Source organism: Meleagris gallopavo, chromosome 10 (assembly GCF_905368555.1).
Source record: "Meleagris gallopavo chromosome 10, MGAL_WU_HG_1.1, whole genome shotgun sequence".
Lineage (NCBI taxonomy): Eukaryota > Metazoa > Chordata > Aves > Galliformes > Phasianidae > Meleagris > Meleagris gallopavo.
The window spans coordinates 4191103-4211452 of NC_139413.1; the positions used below are offsets into that span (position 1 = coordinate 4191103).

The 20350-nt window shown below is 49.0% G+C and overlaps 3 protein-coding genes across 8 annotated transcripts in view; 2 read left to right on the forward strand and 1 right to left on the reverse strand.

Moving 5' to 3' along the window:
- The window catches only part of FAM20B (FAM20B glycosaminoglycan xylosylkinase), a 21744-nt gene extending 17161 nt beyond the window's left edge, over nucleotides 1-4583 (forward strand). For all 3 annotated transcript variants that reach the window (XM_085232246.1, XM_085232247.1, XM_085232248.1), the window contains exon 8: nucleotides 849-4583. In XM_085232246.1, the coding sequence (XP_085088372.1) occupies nucleotides 849-1080 (232 nt within the window). In that variant the 3' untranslated portion in view covers nucleotides 1081-4583. The remainder of the gene's footprint in view (nucleotides 1-848) is intronic.
- Nucleotides 1-20350, reverse strand: part of ABL2 (ABL proto-oncogene 2, non-receptor tyrosine kinase) — a 59492-nt gene that overhangs the window by 7669 nt on the left and 31473 nt on the right. For 3 of the 4 annotated variants that reach the window (XM_085232245.1, XM_010715793.4, XM_010715792.4), the window contains exon 11: nucleotides 3410-20004. In XM_085232245.1, coding sequence (XP_085088371.1) covers nucleotides 18314-20004 — 1691 coding nt within the window. In that variant the 3' untranslated portion in view covers nucleotides 3410-18313. Of the gene's footprint in view, nucleotides 1-3409; nucleotides 20005-20350 lie in introns of those variants that run through there. The other variant, XM_085232244.1, reaches the window with a different exon arrangement.
- Nucleotides 8562-14376, forward strand: TOR3A (torsin family 3 member A). The gene is made up of 6 exons (XM_010715791.4): nucleotides 8562-8844; nucleotides 9152-9265; nucleotides 9635-9900; nucleotides 10275-10447; nucleotides 12078-12202; nucleotides 12471-14376. The coding sequence occupies exons 1-6, from the start codon at nucleotides 8562-8564 to the stop codon at nucleotides 12719-12721; spliced, it is 1212 nt and encodes a 403-aa protein (XP_010714093.1). The 3' UTR covers nucleotides 12722-14376.

The following is a 20350-nucleotide window of genomic DNA, read 5'->3' on the forward strand; positions in this document are numbered from 1 at the left end:
TTTTTGCAGAAGCCATAGGAAGAACAATTAAACTAAATGCTTTTCAGATTCTTTAGCTTTCCTGTGCTAATTTTAAATGCATTTTTAGTTCCCTGTTTTATGGGAATCTTTCAAAACACAACAAGAAGAGAAATTTGTTTAACAGACCAATTGCCTGCTTTTCAGATATCCTTTCTTCTGAAACCAGGGAAATGCCACTATAAGAAGCCATGTACTGAATTGTTTTAACTGCTGTTTGTTATAACACTTCCTTGCATTGCCTGTTTCCTTGGAGTCCATCAAAAGCAAAAGAGTTTAGACCAGTGATTCTAAAACACAAAAATGTGCTGGGAGAATCTCAGGAGGTTCTTGGAGCAAACTGTTTAAATGGGCTAGCATAAAAAAAGTTAATGGCAATTAAAGCAGAAAGATCACTGATGTGTTTACTTTCTGCGGAAGTTCATTGGCAGGTTTGTGTCCTTTGTGATTAGTTGCTGATCAGTATGTTCTTCCAGAGGTAGCATGAGTTTTGTTTTTGCTTTAACAGCCAGACTATTGATTTTTTTTGTTTGGAACTTTGTCCAGAAGGCCTCAGGGTTGGAGAAGTTCCCTGCTAAGAGCTGAAAGTGTTCCTGTATAGCATAAGAATTATGTCCCAATTAGATTCTCGCTTTTTCACTGCAAGTTTTTGAGTTACACCTAGATATATTGCCTGTGCTGCAGTTACATCTGGGCCCTGCTATTCCCAAACCATTTTTGCAGATAAAATCACGATGTAAGAGGCTCCCTCAAGAGGCTGGCCTTTGTTATCGCTGATGGGACTTTACCCAGGCAGTGGTATGATGATGTGTTTTGTTTTTCTTCTGCAGCATCCGGGTTTCTACCTGGAACAGACTCAATTATCTGAAGAATGGAGTACTGAAGTCTGCCTTAAAAACTGCTATGTCGCATGACCCCATCTCACCAGTACTTTCTGACCCTCATCTGGATGCCCTAGACCAGCGGCTTCTCAGCATTCTGGCTACAGTGAAGCAGTGCACAGACCAGTTTGGGACAGATGTTGTGCTGGTGGAAGACAGGATGACACTGTCTCATTTGTAATTGTAGTGGAACACAGAGGAAATTCCCTTTATAAGAAACAAACAAACAAAAAAAAAAAAGAGAAAAACAGCACAATCAGTTCTGAAAGGCTGTGGCCAAGATGGACTGAAATGAACAGGAAAGCTTCCGAGCCAGAGAAACAGAGGTGATGCTGGCTTTTACCTTGGGCTGACAGCAGTGAGAGGTGGGAAGTTTGAGCCTTGCACGGCTCAGTACCTGTAAGGGCATCATGGCCATTGTGGTGTGTCCATTGCCGGCAGTGGACGTTGCACTGGATAAAAATGGCTCTCTGTGTTGGTGGAAGTGTATGGAATACAGACACTAATGCGTGGACTGATTTTAGAGGGGACAAGTGGAGATGAACAGTCTGATCCTCCTCCCTTCTCTTCCCCACGTACACTCTTGCGAGTTTTGTTTGATTCAGGGTTGTACATAATCAGCTGTGAGCTGGTTAGGTATATTACTGCTTCTTTAGAAAATGAGGAACTGGTGAATAAAATAATTATTAGACTGAATAGTTGCACCCCTCAGGGGGTGGGAGGTTCTTCGGAATGCCATTGGGGTGGGAGTGGTGACCTCTCAGCTCAGTTGCCCTCAATAAAAACTGGGGAAGGGGGTTGCCTTTTGTGATAACGTTTCAGTTTTATCACTGAAGTCCTATCAAAGATTTATGCACAGGGTTGAAGACTTAGAGGAGGACAGGGTGATTATAAGCACTTGACAGTTAAGGAGTTAAAATAAGTTCCCACATGTCCTTCACTGTTTCCCATTTGTAAGGAACCTGGCAAGGTCTAAGTTAGGGAAACACCCCCTCCAGTCCTACGTCAATATTAACAAAATCTTTATTATATTGTAGCTGAGGAGGAGGAGGACAGGGTCTGTCCTTGGAAGCAGATTCCATTTAGTGAAGTCGTGCTGCTTACTGCATGCCCTGTTTAATTTGGAGAATCTGGACGTGCCGTGCTGCTGGAAAAGAGGTATATTGATGGACTTCCCAGTAGCCTACAGCCGTGGGAAGGGCCCTGAAGGGTGGAGAGAGCCCTGAGCTAATCTCACATGGAGAGAGTTTCTTGCTGCTGTAAGCATGGCTCAGTGCTGCCGTTCTGTGGAGCAGCAGCAGTTTTTCAGACCCACCTTCTGCCTGGACTGTCTTGTGGCTGAGCTCTGAAGCTGTGAGCACTTGCAGTAAGAATTCTGCCTTGCCCAGCTGCTTCCTGCAACCCTCGCTGTGCTGTGCTGACAGGAGGGCGGCCATCCTGGAGTCCTTGTTCCTGATGGTTTTGCAGTAAGGTGAGGAACAGTCTGTGCCAGTTGGCTTTGCAGAGCAGACGAGCAGCACTCCTCTGTGCTACTCCTGTCATTCCTCACCGCTGTGTCAGTCTGCACTGCAGGTGAGCTTGTGCCCCTTGAAACTTGTCACACTTGTGGTAGGTCTGAATCTATTTCCAGAAGGGAAACAGCTTCCATCATACTTCCAAACTTACCAACTTCACATCAATTTTCAGTTCAGACAGTATGGAACATAAAAGTAAGGAAACAGATCACTTCCCGAAGTGATTACATATTATTGGATTTATGAGCTAGAGCAGCAAAATGTCAGCTCGATCTTTTTCTTGATTTGTCTGCCAGAATCTTTCTAGCTCTGCAGCAGGGTGACAGGCAGATAAGATGAAGAGCTGCTTCCTGTTGCTCGCACCTGCTGCCATACCTGATCAAAGGGGTGTTAGTGAAAGAGTTTATTTTTAAAAGGAATTTAGCTTGAAGTCTTTGTACCCCCTGAGCGGAGTATCTCAAAAGCAGAATGCGACTGTTTTCCTGGAATTGGCTTTTATGTTCTTGTAGACATCTTTCAGACTTGGCCGCAACACAGACTCAGGTTTGGAGCTAGAATTACTTCTTGGTGGTGCTAGTTAAGGCTAACACACAGCCAGTTTTTGTACACCAGTGTTAAACTGGTGCCCGTTTCTTGCTGTACAGGATAATGTAACACATGCACTGCAAGCCACGGTCCTTTGTGCATGTAGACATTGTGGGCAGTACCTTGTGTGCCCCCTTTGCTCAGAGCCAGGGGCTGGTAGCTGGCTGTGAGCAGAGGCAGGAGCTGCCAAGGGCTGACCTGTCCGTCACTGCCTGCACTGCGGTGCCCTGTGACATATGGGCAGATGTGAGCAGTGAGCTGACATTGCTGGAGGTACTGTGAGCAGCAGGTGGCTAGGGAACGCTCTCATTCTGAAGCAGAAGAGGCATACATCGAGGCATTTGGACATAAAGGTGTTTCCCAAAAAGTTCAAGACTATTTACGCAAAAGGAGAGACTGTAAAGCACATTGTTTATTTTTTACTCTTTTTTTTTTTTTTTTTTTTGAGCACTTAATGTTGTGGGATGGTTCTACAGAAATTTGAAGTTTTGATTTGACCACTCTTAGTCATTTACATTTGACTTGAACAACAGATTTCAAAAAAAGCATCTCTGTCTTTATGAAATGAAATTAATGTCCGGTGCTTTATGCTTTGTATGTCATGGGCTTCTACACCAAAGCTTTTGCAATCAGATCGCTCTTGGAGATAAGTTTTCCATCAGTATATATATCAAAGATTTAAAGCACTGTATTGGTTTAGTTGTAAGCAAAGGGCATGAAATCAAGCATCATAATTTAGAAATAAGCAGGAGATAGGTGCTTTCTTTTTCTCTTTTTGTATTTGTGTCATATTGATGCTTCTGGTCACTATAAGCACTGCTGGAGCTTGGTGTTCTGCAGCAGGGAGGAAGAATCAATTCCTCTCTCACCCAAAATCAGGAAGATCCAGTTTTGGTACTGTGGGACTCTCTGGTGTTCTGGCAGCAATCATTGTTTTGTTTGAATATGGATCCCTGAGAAATGTTAAACTCAATTGTAACCATTGCAAAGGAAATAAGCAGCAGCATCCACATGCAAACCAGAATCTGCTTGAATCTCTGGCAGCAGTGCCACTTGTGAGGCAGGTGCTATGTTCTTAAGTCGATGACGGTTTTGTGGCACTTCTAATTCTTGTTTACTTTGCACACTGTAATTGCTGGCTCCAGATGTTACCAAACGGTTATGTCGTGGATGTTAGTAGTAGCAGAGCGCTTGAAGCACAGAAACCAAGAACTAATTAAAAAGAAACAGCAGATGGCTGATGATGCTCTGTCTCCTCCTTCCTAAGTCAGCACTTGGGCTGGAGGAGCCCCTGAGACTGGCTCCTCTTCCAGCAGCTAGTGAACTGGAGTGTGTCTTGCCAAACAAACTTCAACTGAAAAATAATAATTTATTAAGAAGGTAATTTATTTGCTGTGGCAGCTGGAGCAAGATGCTTGAAACAGACACCCCTGTTGGAGCTGTCAGAGGATTGCCCCTGGGAACAGCTGCACAAATGGAGGTTGCTAATAAGAAAACAGAGTGCAATCACAACTTTCTACTTGTATCCCCCAGGGTCGGGTTCTGCATAAAGGAACATTGTGTGAATAAAGATTTTAATAAAGCAGTGCTGATGGATTGTTTAAGTCTCTCTCCCAGCCCTCCCCTCTCCCCTCATTCCAGCATGTACTGAGTTGAATGTTTGAATTGTTTTGCTGCTGGTATTTCATGGTTATTCCTTCACTGATGCTTACCAGTGGCGTTAATTCCAGAAGTGTATTTTTAGGAATGGGGCCATATGTGCAGCTTGGTTGGAAGAGCTGGTAAGGGGAAGATTGTGCTTAAGAAGAGCCTTCCAAAGTGATGCTAAACAAAACATACCTAGGCTTAAATGGTCTTTGGAAAGAAAATGTTTGTGTGTTTTTTTTGTTTTTTTTTTTTTGTTTTTGTTTTGTTTTTTGTTTGTTTGTTTGTTTGCTTTTTGTTTTTTGTTTTTTGTTTTTGCTTTAGAAAATGTGTTCAGAGCCCTGTTTGTGCCAAGCATCCAGGCTGATGTCTTGGTTGTGTCCCACTAGGCTGGATTTGTTGTACAGAGCAAGGAGTGTGTATTCATTTGGCAACAGATGCATATAGAATTGGCATGCATTTGTGGTTGGCTTCCCTGAGCTCTTATTGAAGCCCTGTTATGAGACGGGGCAAATAAACAGCTATCGAAGATTGATCCCACAGAGCGCAGGGACTGACCTAGCTGCTTCAGAGCTTGTTTTTGTAATAATAAAACAGTTGTGAGCATTTCAAAGGTAGGAGGTGATGCTCACAGCTCTCAGTGTCAGGCATCTGGAAGCAAAGGAAGCCACTGGGAGCTGCTGTGTACTTGTGACATCTGCATGAGCTGTGCTGGCCTGTGGCTTTGGGCACAGGAGTGCCCCGACATGGCCAAGGCACTGTGCTTGTGGAAATGCAGCACTGGTCTCTGACCTGCCCTGAACCATCAGCAACATTGCCATGCTAAGCCACTAGAAGCTCCTACTTTTTCTTAAATTGCATTTTCTCAGTTGAAAGCTTGGAATTCAGCATTGCTGATTTCTGTAAGAAGTGGTTTGGGATTTAGTTGTTGCTGGGAGCAGTCCTGGGCTTTTCATAGCTCCCAGCATTGCACGGTGGCAGTTTTTCATATCTCCTATTTCTATCTGTGAGATGTCAGAATGGGACATGTGCCATGAATGGGACACAGTTCTTTGTATATAAGCAGGTCAGTAACTGGTAAACATTGCAGATGCTTTTAAAGATTTTTTGAAAGGCTGAAATGGCTCATCTTGAGAGTTTTTATGACAGCATTGTTGTATTACTCCTGTATTGTTGTGGTGCCGTTGGGCTTAGCGGTGGTGTTTAAAGTGTTTTCTGATTATATAATGAACACAATCTTGCAGAAGAATACACAGAAACAACTTCGAGCCAGAAAATGGTTTTGAAAACTAGCACTTTTCTTGCACGTCTTTCAAGTTCTTTCCCTGCACATTTCTAAAATGTAGAAATGGGGGGAAAAAAAGTAGGTTCATCCTTCACGTATCCCATGTGTGGTACTCTGCTGTTTCTCCTTTGTAGTGTCAATATTTTTAGGAGGCTGGGGACAGGACTTTGTAGGAACAAATAAGGGGGACGGGGATCTCCTTTACTCCAGATCTTCTTTCTACTGATTCAAACCGTAGAAGGATGGATGCTCGGCATTTCCCCATCCAGCAGATACAGCTGTAGGATAAAATCCTGATGGCAAGCTTTGCTCTGAGTGCTTGCACCAAGTTGCCAGGAGTGCTGAATAAGGCAGATGTAACTACTTGTTTTGCAGTACTGCTCTTCCATTCTCTTTAGATGCTCTGCAGTATAAGGCCCAGCTTGACTTGAGATCATGGATTTTTAATCGGATGGATATCACTCACCAGGACTGCTGTGGAATAACACAGTGAGGTGAAGTCACACATCCCAATGTTATGCTGGGACTGGGCAAACCCCAGCAGCTGTCTTCCTGCTGTGAGAGCAGCTGAAGTCTAACAATACTACAACAAACCCCTGAGACTCAGCAGAGAGAGGAAAAGAGCAATGAAGTCCCAGCAAGCTGCACTGGGGCACTGAGTGCTGTGCTTCCCAGACCAGGTATGAGCCATTCGTCCACCCTTCTGCATTCTCCCATCTAGTCCTTGGGCATCACTTCCTGCCTGAGGCCCTGCAGAGGGAACTGAATTATTCAGAAAAGGTGGATTTTTTAATTTTTTTTTCCTCATGTTACTTCATTTTATTTTGCTTCAGTGCCTTTTTAATCTCAGAGCCTGGTCAGACAGGGTGCATGTATTTGGCAGATTACTGATTACTCTCTTTTCCCCTCTAGCTCTTGCAGTGTGCCACACTTAAGTGAAGGTGACATGCCTGGAGCTGTGCTGTAGCACTGTGGGGCTGGTGTTGCTGTGGGACAGTCGTCATAGCTTTCCTATTATATTTTTCAAACCCTTTTCTTGGGAACATGAGAGCATCTCTCTCTCTGTGTGAAGCCTGTCTCTTCTGATAGGCTCTTCTTAGCTGATGGCACTGTGGCTACAGTGCTTTTAATTTTGCTTATTTGTTTTTAATGTGCACTGATGTTAGTTCTGTATTAGTTATAGCATCTAGCGTTAAGGTTTTAACCTCACAAATAATTTTTTAAGCTGCAGCAATTACATTAATCAACACAGAGTCTTTCTGATGCAGATTTGCAGTATTTATGGCCACCTGTAGGTGGAGATCTGCTCCATGCCACGCCGTGCTGGCACTGGAATCCTGCTCCCCATCGCCTGGATGAGTGAATTGCATTTCAGGATCCACTTCATTTTCCTGAGCACTCAAGATAAACTTGACATTCATCCATATCTGAAGCAGCACGTCTCAGCCTTGTCTTGGTTAGGGTAAGTTGTGAGTGTCCTGATGCTCACCAACTCATGTAGTTGTTAGTTCTTTACAGTAAACCAGCAGTGGGTCCAGCCTCGGGTAGAATGCAAGTTACAGGTGGCTTATCCACTTCTCATCTCCCCCGCACAGCTGAGCACTGACTGCTCCTCTTTTAGAGGGCAGAAATATGCCCTTCCTCTATTATGTCCTCCCAAAACCAAACCCAGGCTTTGCTCAGGGTCCTGAAGTCTCCTGCTTTAGTGAGAGCAGCCAGCCCTAAGGCCTGGCAGCCCACAGCTGCCCTGTGCAGCTCGTTGCTTTTGCAGCTTGCTGCAGAAAACTGGTTGTTGGTGGTAAGGGGTTGTACTGCCGTTCTCTCATGTGATTTCATGGTGGTTGTTGGCTGATCTGAACTTTGTTCCTGGCTGCTTGCCAGGGTGGAGCCCACCCCAGCTGCTGCTGTTTGGATGCACTGGTGTGCAAAGACGCACTAATGTAAGAATTACTAAGTGCAACCTTAGTATAGATACACGCACAGCAAACCCATCCCAGAGCCAAGGACCAAAATATTTCCTCCCAGAGCCTCGATCTGCAGGCTAAACCCAGCAGATGTCCCCGGGAGTACTTCGCAGCTGTCCTGAGTCCGTTTGTGTCCTCTCATCATTTCTGTGCCCCTTAGAAATGACCCCGCAGAGCAACGCGGCCAGCTGCGTGCTGGGAACGGCGAGCCCGGAGGAGGGCAAGGCGCTTCCCGAAGCCCCACCTCGTGTCTCTGGCATCATGCGAGCATTTGGATTTGCGTGTGTTTCATCTGCAATCACGTTTTCCTGCTAAACACGCACCCGAGCACGCCGCAAGGAAAGTCCAATCCCCAGAAACACAACCCGCCCGTGTCAGCGCTCAGCGGCAGCTGCGCGGTGCTGCCCGGCTCGGGCCGACCGTCCCCGCGGCGTCCCTCCAGCTGTGCGCACGGCGGCCGTCCCCGGGGCCGGGTTTTGCTGCGTGCTGTGCTGGAGGAGGAGCCGCGCCCGGCCCAACGGGGCAGGCCGTCCCGCTTGGGCTCAGCTGGCTGTGCCCCCGGCCCGGGTATTTCAGCGCTGCAGGAAGTGAGCTCACAGCTCCGGCGCTCCGCAGGCAAGACGGGAGCCCGCGGGCCCCCAGCCCGGCCGGGCAGGAGGTCCGCGCGGCCATGGGTCGGGGCACGCTGCTGTCCAGGCTGAGGCAGGCCTGCTGCTTGCTGCTGCTGCTGGGGGACTGCGGGGGACTGGGGAGCAGTGGGAAGCAGCGGGAGCTGCTGGAGGAGCGCCAGAGCGCTGTGACGGAGGCGGCACCGTGGGGCAGAGCGAGGTACGAGGCGGTGAAGAAGCAGCTGGGAGCCGTGGGAGCTCTCTCCAAGCAGTACTGGCAGTACCTGGCTTGCAGAGTGTGGCAGGAGGGCTGCGGGAAGGAGGAAAAGACCAGCCCCGGCCCAGGTAAGCTCCTTCCTCTCTTGTGCCTGGGGCGCAGTGATGGGGTCTGCACCCCGAGCTCCCACGAGTTCTGTGGGAAGGGACTCCTCATTGCTCAGCCTGCGCTGTGCTGGGGAGGGAAGCGTGCTGTGCTCGTGCCCACTCTGACTCTGCCTCCGATGCACCCGTTTGCCGTGGAGCCAACTGCAGCTCGTTATCGCTCTCCCCATCTGCTTCCCTGCACCTGGGGAGGGTGGCAGTTAACTTGGGAACACCTGGGTGCCTGTGCACAGTGCAAGAATGAGGCTTGTCTGTGCTCTGACCTTTGCAGGCTGGAGCTTGCCTCTGGTGGGCCAGGATTACCTGGAGATCCTCTCTGCTTGGTACTGCAGTTTTGGCAAGTGCTGCAATACAGGAGACTGCCGGATCATCAACAATGTCACAGGTGGGTGCTGCTGTTTCCTTTGTTGCTGTCATTCTTTTAAAAAGCCTATTTTAGCAAGTGATGCATGTAAAAGGCATTTCTGGGGGGAGGAGGGACTGAGCCAAGTCCTGCTTCTTGTCACTCATTTGCAGCTCTTGGACTGCAAGAAGGCATACTCTGTGCAGTCAGTGGCAGATATGAGCAGGGCACAGGATTTGTGAGCATCCTGCCATGTTAACCCTGCACCACTAATGTCAGCTCAAGGCTCTCTTGGACGAGTCCCATCAGCAGGGCTGTGTGGGCTTGCTGCTGTGCAATGTCTTCTCGTATTCCCAGCAGCATCAACTGGGCTTCTAGGAAAAGGCTGAGCTTTTGCTGTATTTCCTTCAGGGCTAGAACTGGACTTCCATGAGCATCTCCACGGGCAGCACTTGGCCAAAGAAATTGTCATACGGGCACTGCAAGGGTTCCTGCAGAGCCCGCAGCCTCAGAAGGCTCTGGTCCTCTCCTTCCATGGCTGGTCTGGCACAGGCAAGAACTTTGTGGCCCGCATGGTGGCTGCTCACCTGTACCGGGACGGGCTGAAGAGTGAATGTGTCAGGGTGTTCATTGCGCTCTTCCACTTCCCCCACTACAAGTACGTGGACTCCTACAAGGTGAGAGCTGGTGGTGTCTTGGTGTACTGGGTCTAGCTGGGATGAAGTTGTTTGTTTTATTTTTTTTTTTCATATCAGCTGCACTGTGTTGTGTTTTAGGTTTGTGAGTGAAGCAGAGCTAGTAACACTGCTGTTCTAGCTATTACTGATCTGAGTGTGGGCACTGCTTCAAGGTTTTCTGTTTTTCCCACTCTGACCCTCAGCTAGTAGGTTGGGGGTGCACAAGAAACTGGGAAAGGATGCAAAAGGGACAGCTCACCAAAGGGATGTCCCGTATATCATTATGCTCAGCAGTGAAAACTGGGGAGAGGGAGTCTGGGGTCCCTATGCTGTCTCCTGTTGTTGGCACCTCACTCCTGCCCGCTGTTCTGCAGGTTCAGCTGGAGAAGCAGATAAGTGAGACTGTGCAGCTCTGCAAGCAGTCACTGTTCATCTTCGATGAGGCAGAGAAGCTTCATTTTGGCCTCCTGGATGTCATCAAGCCCTTCACAGCTCGCTCTGACAAGGGCCAGCAAGATAACCGGAGATCCATCTTCCTCTTCCTCAGGTAACTCCTGGGCTTTCAAGGACATAGGGAGGGATAAAGCTCCTGAAAGTGAGTGATATAAGGGACTTGGAATGCAGAGGAGAGGGAAAAGATGCCCAGCTCTTCCAAGGGGTGGTTGCCTCCATGGCCAGCTTTCCTTGATGTGCTGAGGAGCTGAGGCCTAGCTGAGCTGGTGCCTAGGCACCAGTGAGGTTCAGAGATAGTGTGGTGTCATCCTGCACTGCAGGGAACACTGCAGGCCAGGACTGCAGGTCCTTGTGGGATGTGGCAGTGCCATATGGAGAGGTCCCACTTGCCTTGTGGTTTACATCTGTTTATACCTGACCAGGTATAAATTATATTCAGTTCCCCGCTCTGTGTGAAAGGGAAGTTGTACCTCCACCTCACACCATCCAGGCAAGTGTGCTGACCTCCAAGCTCATCGGTTCCCTAGGGAAGCTTCCCTGCTCTTGGAAGACCTGACTCTAGACCTGGTGCTACAGGGCTGACCTAATGTGTCCTGTCCACTCTGGGCAGAGTAGACATGCTGCCAGTTGTGCGGAGGTGCCTTGGTCCACATACCTGGCATGCTGCACAGCCCCAGTGCCCACGTCAGCCCCTTTGTGTCATCAAGCAGAGAGAGCAGGGCATCTTGAACTGCAGCGGTGTGCTATCAGTACTGGGGGGTTTCATCATGTCTGGTGGCAGTGTGACACAGACTTGTTGCAGGGCTGGCTCTGGCCCAGCCTTGTCTGAATGTGGCCTGGATTTGCAGCTGTGGCTGGGCTTGAGCAAATGGCCACCGCTCAGCCAAAGGGATTAGGATGGGTATGAACTGTGTTGGCAAGGTGGCAAAGGGAGGTGGTGATGGCTTCTTCATTTTACCTCCCCACCATCTGCGGAATGGGTCCTTCCTCTGACACACGAGGAAAGATAGGTATGAGACCCAAGACCCTCACATAGAATTACAAAATCATTAGAGTTGGAAGGGAACTTTAAAGGTCATCTGGCCCAACTCCCTTGCAGTGAACAGAGATGCCTGCAGGTCAATCAGATGCTCAGAGCCTCATCCATACTGACCTTGGCTGTTTCCAAGGACAAGGCTTCCTCCACATCTCTGGGCAACCCCAGCTGGTTCCCAGCATCACCAGCTCCCTGGTGGGAGGGTGCTCAGACCAGGGGCTGCCTTCTGAGGTGTGGGGGCTGCCCTGGGAGCCTCGGTGACTGCCTGGACCCTGCATCCCCCACCAGGCAAGGTCCCTGTCCTGGCCATTTTCGTCTCATGGGACTCCTGCCATGTTCCCTATCCTCTGGCCTGGACTTGGCAGTGGCTTACTCAGGGTTTGCTGTGGAGCCAAGTGTCACCTGAGGGGTCAGTGAGTACTGACAGAAACAGAGGGTTCTGTTGGCTCCTGGCCCCATGTGGAAGAGCAAGCAGCTGCCCCAGGCCTGGGCTGGGAAGATGGAAGATAGCTGTACAGATTTGTTCAGAACACCATTCAGCTGTGCAAATGTTTCAGGTGCTGAATGGGCACAGTGTTTGCTTTGTTGTAAACAGAACTGCTGAGCTCTGCCTATAGAGGAGGCTGCTGGCAGCTCTGAGCAATTCGAGCTTGTCAGCATGGTGGAGTGACTTCTCTTCTGTCTGCAGCAATATTGGTGGCAGTGCCATCAACGAGGTTGCCCTGGACTTCTGGCGAGCTGGACGGGCACGAGAGGAGATTCCTGCGGAGCTCCTGGAACAACAGCTGCAGCTGGAGATGCTGCAGCTTGCAGGTAGGAGCTGGGCTGCTGCAGCAGGCAGTCTGCCCAGTCACAAACCTGCCCCTGAGCACCAGGCTGGGGCTTCTTTATGAGCTTTGTGCTGCAGAAACAATCTGGAAGAGTGTTGATATACCCTTCCCTTCTTCCATATAGCTCAGCCTAGTGAGCATGGCAGCAAGGCACATCGAAAGAGGAGCTGAGCCAATCTTGCTCCCTTTCAGCCCCAGAGCTGCCAGCTCTCAGGTGGCTGAAGTTTGCTTTGTCTTGCTTTTTGTTGCAGAGAATGGTTATGCCCGCAGCCATCTCCTTGAGGAGAACCTCGTTGATTTCTTTGTGCCATTCCTACCTCTGGAGTACCACCACGTGAAGCTCTGCGCACGGGATGCCTTCCTGGCCCGTGGACTTCCTTACACAGAGGCAGCTCTTGATGAGGTTGCCAGGATGATGGTGTTTGTCCCCAAAGAGGAGAAGCTTTTCTCTGCACAAGGCTGTAAATCTGTATCACAGCGCATCAATTACTTCCTTCCTTGAACACCAGGTGGGACTACATCCCTGGTGAAGCTGATTCCATACACCAGGAGCTGCTCTCCTTGCACAAGGTCAGGCAAGCAGATCACCCCTGCACAGGGGCAGGGACTGAACTCCATATTACTCCGAGGGCTGCTCACAGGGAAGGCAATGCACTCTGCCCAACCTTACAGGTGGGGTGCCAGCAGGCTGAGCTTGGCTGGGTTTTTAAGTCCACATGGTGTTTCTTACTCCCTCCTTCTATCCTGAAGCAGTGATTCGGCTGTGCTGACAGATGCTTAGTTTCATGTGAGTGGGAGTATTGCCTGTTTGTTGCCGGTTAGTGAAAGCCCAGGCCAGACTGATCCAGCACAAGCCACGGCCTCATCCCTGTCCACAGCTTCCTCAGTCACATACAGAAAATGACTGCTTCATCTCCACTGGAGATTTTAAACCTACAGCCTTTTGCTTAGGAGTGACCTCCTCCTCTCTCTTAGTCTTTGTTCCATGGAAGCAGCTGTGGGATGAGGTGAGCTCCTGCTGAAATCATTTCCCTGAGCCATTTGGTGAAGAGTGTGTTTGCTGCATTGCAGGAGCTGGTTAGGGGAGAGACAGACATGGGCAAAGAGCAGCTGAGGAGGACAGTGGGTGAAATAACAGGTTGCAGTTGAATTCTGGTTTTCAGAGCTGGAATAAGATAGTTTTTTCCCCCCCCAGTATGTTGCGTGCTGTGGGGTTTTGGCTGGTATCAGCATTACTACACCAAGGGGCTGTTTGCTGTCTGGGTACTTGCCAGGTGATAAGAATGGACCAAAATATTTCAACAGTGATAGAAGAATCACTTTGTGACCTCGAGGTCAAAACTCCCTTCCAACACAGCTGCTGCACAGTGAGGTGAATCAGCAGCTGCCAAGGACAGCTCAGCTACCTCATGTGCGGACCTTTGATCTACTTTAAGCTTGGAACGTCTCAGCAGTGCCAGTGATGAGCAGCACAACTCCAGGGACAGGCTGAGCACTGCTCTGCAGCCTCTGAGGTTGCCGATCTAATCTGATGAGGCTATGTGATCCAAGGCAGGGAGGCGAACCAGCTGCTCATCTTGCTTCTCTCTGTACAAAGTTAGCTTAAGCCTGGCTGCTGACTCGAGGCTGGACCTAAGTGCTACGTCTACTTTTATCAGGCATTGCTCAGAGTTGGTTTATGGGTGGTCATTTCATCACATATGTCAGTCCTGGAAACAGCAGAAAGGTGCCTGAGGGAAAGCAGCTCTTCAGTGGGTATGCAGCCCTGCAGAACAGCACAGTTCAGGCTCTGCTTTACAACCAGCTGATCTGCTTGGTTGCTTGTGAGGTCAGCCAGCGTGAGGTCAGTAAAGTTTTGGTTTTTTGAGTAACTGGCTTTGGGTTAGTACAGTGCAGGTTAGAATATGCTTTAGAAAAATAAAGCAATGTCTAGGCAAGGTTTTTTTTTGCCAATAAAATATTGCAACCTTTATTTAAAACAAAATGCAAATTGGCAAAACTTTGTGGAACGACAGGCAAAGAGGCCCTTCCAAGGCCTTATTTACATCAAGTTTAACACTGTTCGCAGTTCACAGTCAGACGATAGTGAGAGAATTAAATTAGAAAAACAACCAAAATATATTACAATAACAATTAAAAACAAAACAGTTGACAACACTGTAGAGTGATTGGTGATTAATGTGTTTGATTTAATCCATTCCTGCCCTCTGTGAGTTCAGTACTGATGCCCACAGCATGCCATGCCGAGCGGGCTCTACACCCTCGTGCACAGCAGCCATGCTGGGAAGATGACCTCCTTTGGTACAGGTATATCTCATTCTGCAGGTACTGCAGATATGTCCCAGAAGCTGTCACTTCCTACCACCAGGGAATAGGCTGAGGGTTTGTTCTACGCTCCAGGCCTAAGAGTACTCCAGTGCTCACAGCCCATTTAGACCAGCTGCTCCCTGCTGACACTGGGCCAGTGGTGCTCAGAGAAGCCTCTTCTGTGAGGATAAGGAACAGAGACAACAGCTCCGTGTTCTGCATCAGGAGTGCTGCTCTGTTCAGCTCTGCTCTCCCAGCTGCAAAGATTGATGCAGTCCTAAGACCAAAGCTCTTAATTCATTCAGTCCTGCCAGCACTGGTGAGAAGTACAGCCAGTTGTGTGCTGCCACCCAGCCAGCCAAGTGCACTGTGCCCAGGGTTAAGAAGAGCATACAGTGCAGAAAGCTGCACTGGCGGGTCGGCTGCCCCCCTGGGAGCTAGAGAGAGAAATTCCCCACACTGCCTTGCTCTGGGCTCTGAGCTTGCCATTACCAGGCCTCTATGGTCTGCCAGCCCTGCTGCAAAGATGACTGCCTTTAATTCTAGGCCATAGTAGTGCAAGTTAGAGAGCCCAGCTGCATTTGCATCTTTACCATACGAGGCCTTCTCACAACAGCGAAGAAAGGAAACACAAGAGGAGGTTGTCTTATCCACAAAGGCTGGAGCAAGAGATGCTCTTCACTGGAAGAAGTAACAGGGCTTTGCCATCCTTACAGTACTTGACGCAGACTGTGTGCAAAGCTGAAAGCAGAGAAGCTGCTACGGTTGAGACCTTAAAGGCTGAACAGAAAGGCAAATCTAGCAGACGGAAAGGACCTGTAATAGCGGTGGGAGAGAAGCTGCCCCCACTGTTTGTGATCCTGTGAGAGCAGATGAATTTTGCTTCTAATTTCTTCTAACAGCTGTGTCCCTGCCAACTACCTCTGTGAGGGAGGAGAAAACAGGCAGCACTCAAAGAAAGCAAACATGGGGAGGGTAGCCAGCCCTTTGCTGGGGCACAGTTTGTTTCTTAAGCAGGGTATGAAAGAGTTGAAAGGGGTCTGTTCTAATAATTAAAAATTCCAGGAATTGTTTGCTATTCTATCACTTCACAGGAGCTTTTCTGGAAGACCTACATTCAGGAAAAAATAAAAAAGCTTCTTTTAAAATACTCAGCAGAACTGGAATAACACTTTTAAAACGTTCTAGTTAAAATACCTTTCCCCTGAGAATAACCACTTCAGTTCCAGTTGGCTTTTACTGGGCTGAAAAGCAGTACAATGATGAAACCACACGATTGTCTGCAGGGCAAACAGGACCAGCCTTTCTGACACCAAGAAAGCTCTCATACCCTTCCACTCCTCCTGATTGTTAAGAAGGCAACATGAAGCAATGCCTTAAGATTTTTTCCCTTTACGGGTCAGCTTTCCAAAGGCAGCTAATTTGGTGTGCAGTGATGCACATGTTCAATAAAGATGACTGAAGCAGATAAGGTAAACCACAAAAGCCCTCGGTAAAGTCTACAAGATAACTGTTAGGTGCTCTGCCTCCCTGCTGAATAACTGCCCCAGGGACCTGCAGCTGAAGTGCAAGACCCAGAGGAGATCCAGGACAAGCTGGAAATCTTACTGCAGAATGAGACAGCAGGCTCTTCCAGGTGTGCTTGGTGCCACAAGGTAAGGACGACTAACCCACAAAGGGATCAGCTTGCTGACTTGTAGGAACAATTAATTCACCTTAATACCTATTGATTGGGGTGGAAGGATTGCTTTTTTTTTTTATTATTATTATTTCACCCACTTTGACAGTGAAGCACACGTGGTCCATTTCACCTCGCATACTGCTCCACTGGTGCACATTCATGCAGCGTGACACACAACTTTATCTACCACAGACTAGTAAATAATATGAGGATTCTCAGACACGGGCACATTACTAAGAATGGTTCAGGCCACATCTCACCGTGTTCCATGGAAACAACAGTGGCTTGTGCCAAGAGGTCCAGCCTGCTTCTGAGCACCAACAGAGCAATGCTTGTAGGCAGACAAGGAATGCCTGAGTGCCAACCATCTGAATTCACACCTGTGCTCCAGCTCAACTCTAAATGCTCAACCTAAAAGCAGCACAGTCACGCTTTAAAAACAAGTTAAAAAAAGCACTTTAGCAAAAAAAATAAAATAAAAATAAAAGATTTAAGGTGCAAAGCAAGCCAGATCCTCTGTCATCACAAACAGTGTGAAGTGAGCAGCAGCATGCAGGGTAACGGGTATTTGGATGCAGGTATCAGGCCTGTTTGCTTCTTCTCTCTAACCAACAAGTAGTTGAGGTCTCTGTACTTGCCAGTCCTTTAACTCTCAGGGAGCTGTGCACATGCACAGAACACCAGCTTTCTGAGGCCACAACAGTCAACCAACAGCACCAGGACGGAAGGAGATCAGCCACATGACTGCCTGCCTTCTGGGATTGTCAGTAGACCAGCAGAGACCACATTCCAGTGGGAGCTCTCCAAGCAAGGCCCTAACGCTTCTGTCACGTTTCAGGCAGAACGCAGTTTTACGCAGCAGGAGATTCTGGTCCAGTTGTCAAAATACATAAACTAAAAAAAGATGGCTGTGACTCATGTGTTGACATACCTAGTCACCTTCACGCCCCCGGGCAGTGGAAGCTGCAAGATTGGTAAGCAAGAGCAACAAATCCCAGAAAGCGCTGTGATGTGGTTGTGCTGTGTCAGGAGGAGGGAGCGGTGCGGGGAGACCTGCAGGCAGGCCAGGCTGTTCTCCTGGCTCCAGCACTGCCTGCTGAAGGTAAGCAGATTGCAGCCAGGGGCTGCTGGTGGCAGAGGTTCTGCCTTGCCTCCCACGGGCCTCAAGGTGCTGAATCTGAACTGGGGAGTCAACCTGGTAACGAGTTAAAAACAATCTAGAGCTTTAAAAAAAACAAACAAACAAAACAACACCCCACCCCATCCTATTAACACTGGCAAGTTGTGCAAGAGTCCCAAACTACTCACAACCAATGACCATCAAGCAGCACTCATGCTAGACCACTAGAAATAGGAATCGACTGAGTGAAGGCAGTGTGGTGGGATGGGGGTAATTCCAGTGGTAAGTCTGCCCAGCATTCCTGATGCCTCAGCTACAATGAAGACGAGAACATGTGGGAGATGAGGTGGACAGGAGGGAAAAGGGATAATTTCATATATTAACTAATTTTGCAGTTCTCATTACAGCAGCAACAGCACTGTGGAAGTAAGCCACTGAGGCTAGTGCATCCACCTCCAGCAGCTCTGAATACTGTCAGTGCATTAGACCTGCCCCCAGCTGCACACAGCCTGCTCCTTCAGAGCTGCCCAGCCAGGACTGCTCAGCAGCTGGTACCAGCAGAGCCCCAGGGCCCTTCCTCGCCTTGTCAGGAGCCCAAAAGCGTATGTTAGAGCTGATGGGGTGCGTCCGTACAGCCAAGGGGCCGGCAGCCACTCCAGTATTCCGGCTGCCAGACCGTCCTTCCCAGAGCGAGAACCTGCCATCGATTCTCCTGCCTGTCAAAGGGAGGAGCAAGGATCTTCCTTGCCTTGCCATACCGAGCAGACCAGGCTGGCAAGGTAGGGACAACTACTTGATGTTCTGCCCCTTACAGCTCGAATCTACCCTCTCCATCCCCATTTTCTGAGATGAACTTGTAAACGTGAGAACTCAGTGATCTGAGGTACTTCACATACTCAAGTATCAGTCTTTCCTGTTGAAAGCATCAGTACAGAAAAAAGTCCCCCCCACCCCACATGTATTTCTCTTACCCAGATTGACAGTAGCTACCTTTGCACCACATCGCTGATTTCTTGGACGCACGACAATAAGTTATTAAGGACGGGGTTTGCCCCAGGGATGCTAGCAGCTGTTGAGGACACCTGCAGTTCCTGCAGGCTGAGTTCCAGTTTGCTCACGGCTTCCCGGAAGGCAAATTTGTTGCGTGTATGCGGAATGCAGTCCACGTAGCCTGAGCAGTAATCCAACAGCTGATGCCCTGTGTCCACCAGCTGGCTGTTTGGTGTTGGCTCAGCGATGGCACTCGAGAGAAGATCAGCACACTCCAGCAATGCCTCCTTGCTGATTTTATCTGCTGGGATTTTCTCAGTTGCCTGTTTGGTCTTTCTTAACGCTATCTTTGCGCCAGCTGTGCCATTGGCCATTTTCACTGGGGAGGTGGAAGACGATGACAGAGGCACTTGTGGTGGAGGCATCATGGGCCTCCCAGATTTCCCACTGACAGGTGCTGCTGCCGCCTTCTTACTCCCTTCGCTTGACTCCAGCCCGTGCTGCGCTCCCGACGCATTGCTGAGTTCTTCTGCTGCATCCGAGCAGGCAGCTGGCTGCTGTAGGAGCCTCATCACTGGTGGTGGAGGTGGAGCACACTTTGGTTTTACCCGTCTGGGCCGGTCCCTGTCGCCGGAAGAAGTGACCTGATGCTCAGATAAGAGCTTAAATTTATTACCCTGAGAGTCTGTGCCAATGAGCTGCACATCTGCTGGAGTGTGTTTTAGAGTGGGTGAGATTAGGACTGGCACTTTGTGGTTATGAGTGGTTGGAAGTATTGCTGCAGCCTTTACTGGAGAGGACCACCCTGGTCTCTCGCCATCCTCGAGGGCCCCTTGCCGAGGGCCACTGTTCTTTTCTTTGCTTTTAGGAGTTGCTGCTAGCCCTGGAATCTCCTTTTCCTCTGAACTGGAGGGGGTTCGGAAAGGGAGAGCTGCGGCACCCCTTGGCAAGAGTTTAGCTTTTGGTCTTTCTCTGGTCAAAGCAGAACCTTCTTCAAACCTTTTGGGCAGCAGGTCATTTGCCCTCCCTGTGCTCTCATCAGGCTGAGAGGAGGTGGACACTGTCCGTTCCAGCTGGATTTTTGACCTCTGGGAATTCCTGGGAAGGGTCATTGCCATTCTATCCTGCTCTGGAAGCCCTGAGGACATGGAAGATGTAGAGTTCGACCTTGGAAAAGGCTTTGATGCTTCCTCATTGCCAGTGGGCTTTCCTGGTCGTAGTCCCAGTGTCTTTTTAATCAAGCGTGGTGTAAAGAAACCTGTGATGCCAGACCACCCACCACCAGTGCTCACACCCCCACCGCTGCTGGTACCAGTGCCATCGTCATTGTAGAAGGTCCTCTGCACAAAGCCCCCACCGTAGCACTTGGGTGGTGCCAGGTTTGTGTCCTGCTGTGTGGGAGCAAAAGCGAACCCATCCACGTGCTGCAAGGAAGCAACAGATGAGAAGTTACCCGTTAACTCGTATTTCTTGTGGGGCTGATTCTCCATCTCACGGAAGGAGCTACTGCGCTTGGGAGGTGTGGGAGCATTCCTCTTCTTCATGAAGGAGCTGAAGAAGCCACCTTTTCTGTCCCTGGTGAAAGTGGTCTCTTTGGCATCCTCCAGCAGGCTGCTGGGTGACTTGTCCCTCTGCTTGTGAGGCAGTGCAGGAGACCCAGTTGTTGGCTGTGTGCTTCTGATTAAACCTAGGAAGAAACAAGAATGAATCTACAAAATCCATTTCCACCTCCCTATTCTCCAGAAGGCTATAAGGGCCCAACATTTTAGTTACACAGGATCTGCAGAGAAAGACTGAGAAAGGAAGGTGGCACTTGTATTTCTGAGCTTTTGATTTTTTTAATATTGTGCATGCGTGACCTGTCTGCTGTCTCGGGAGGTAATTTAGGAGGTCAGGAGAAAGTAAAGCTGCTCTTTTCTCTCAGTTTCTTACCCCCTTGCTGTAGTTCTTTTCTCCCTCCCTAGATACTGCAAAGTATAAAAGAAAATCTCCTGCTGCATTGTCAATTTCTGTTTGAAAGCTATTATAAACAT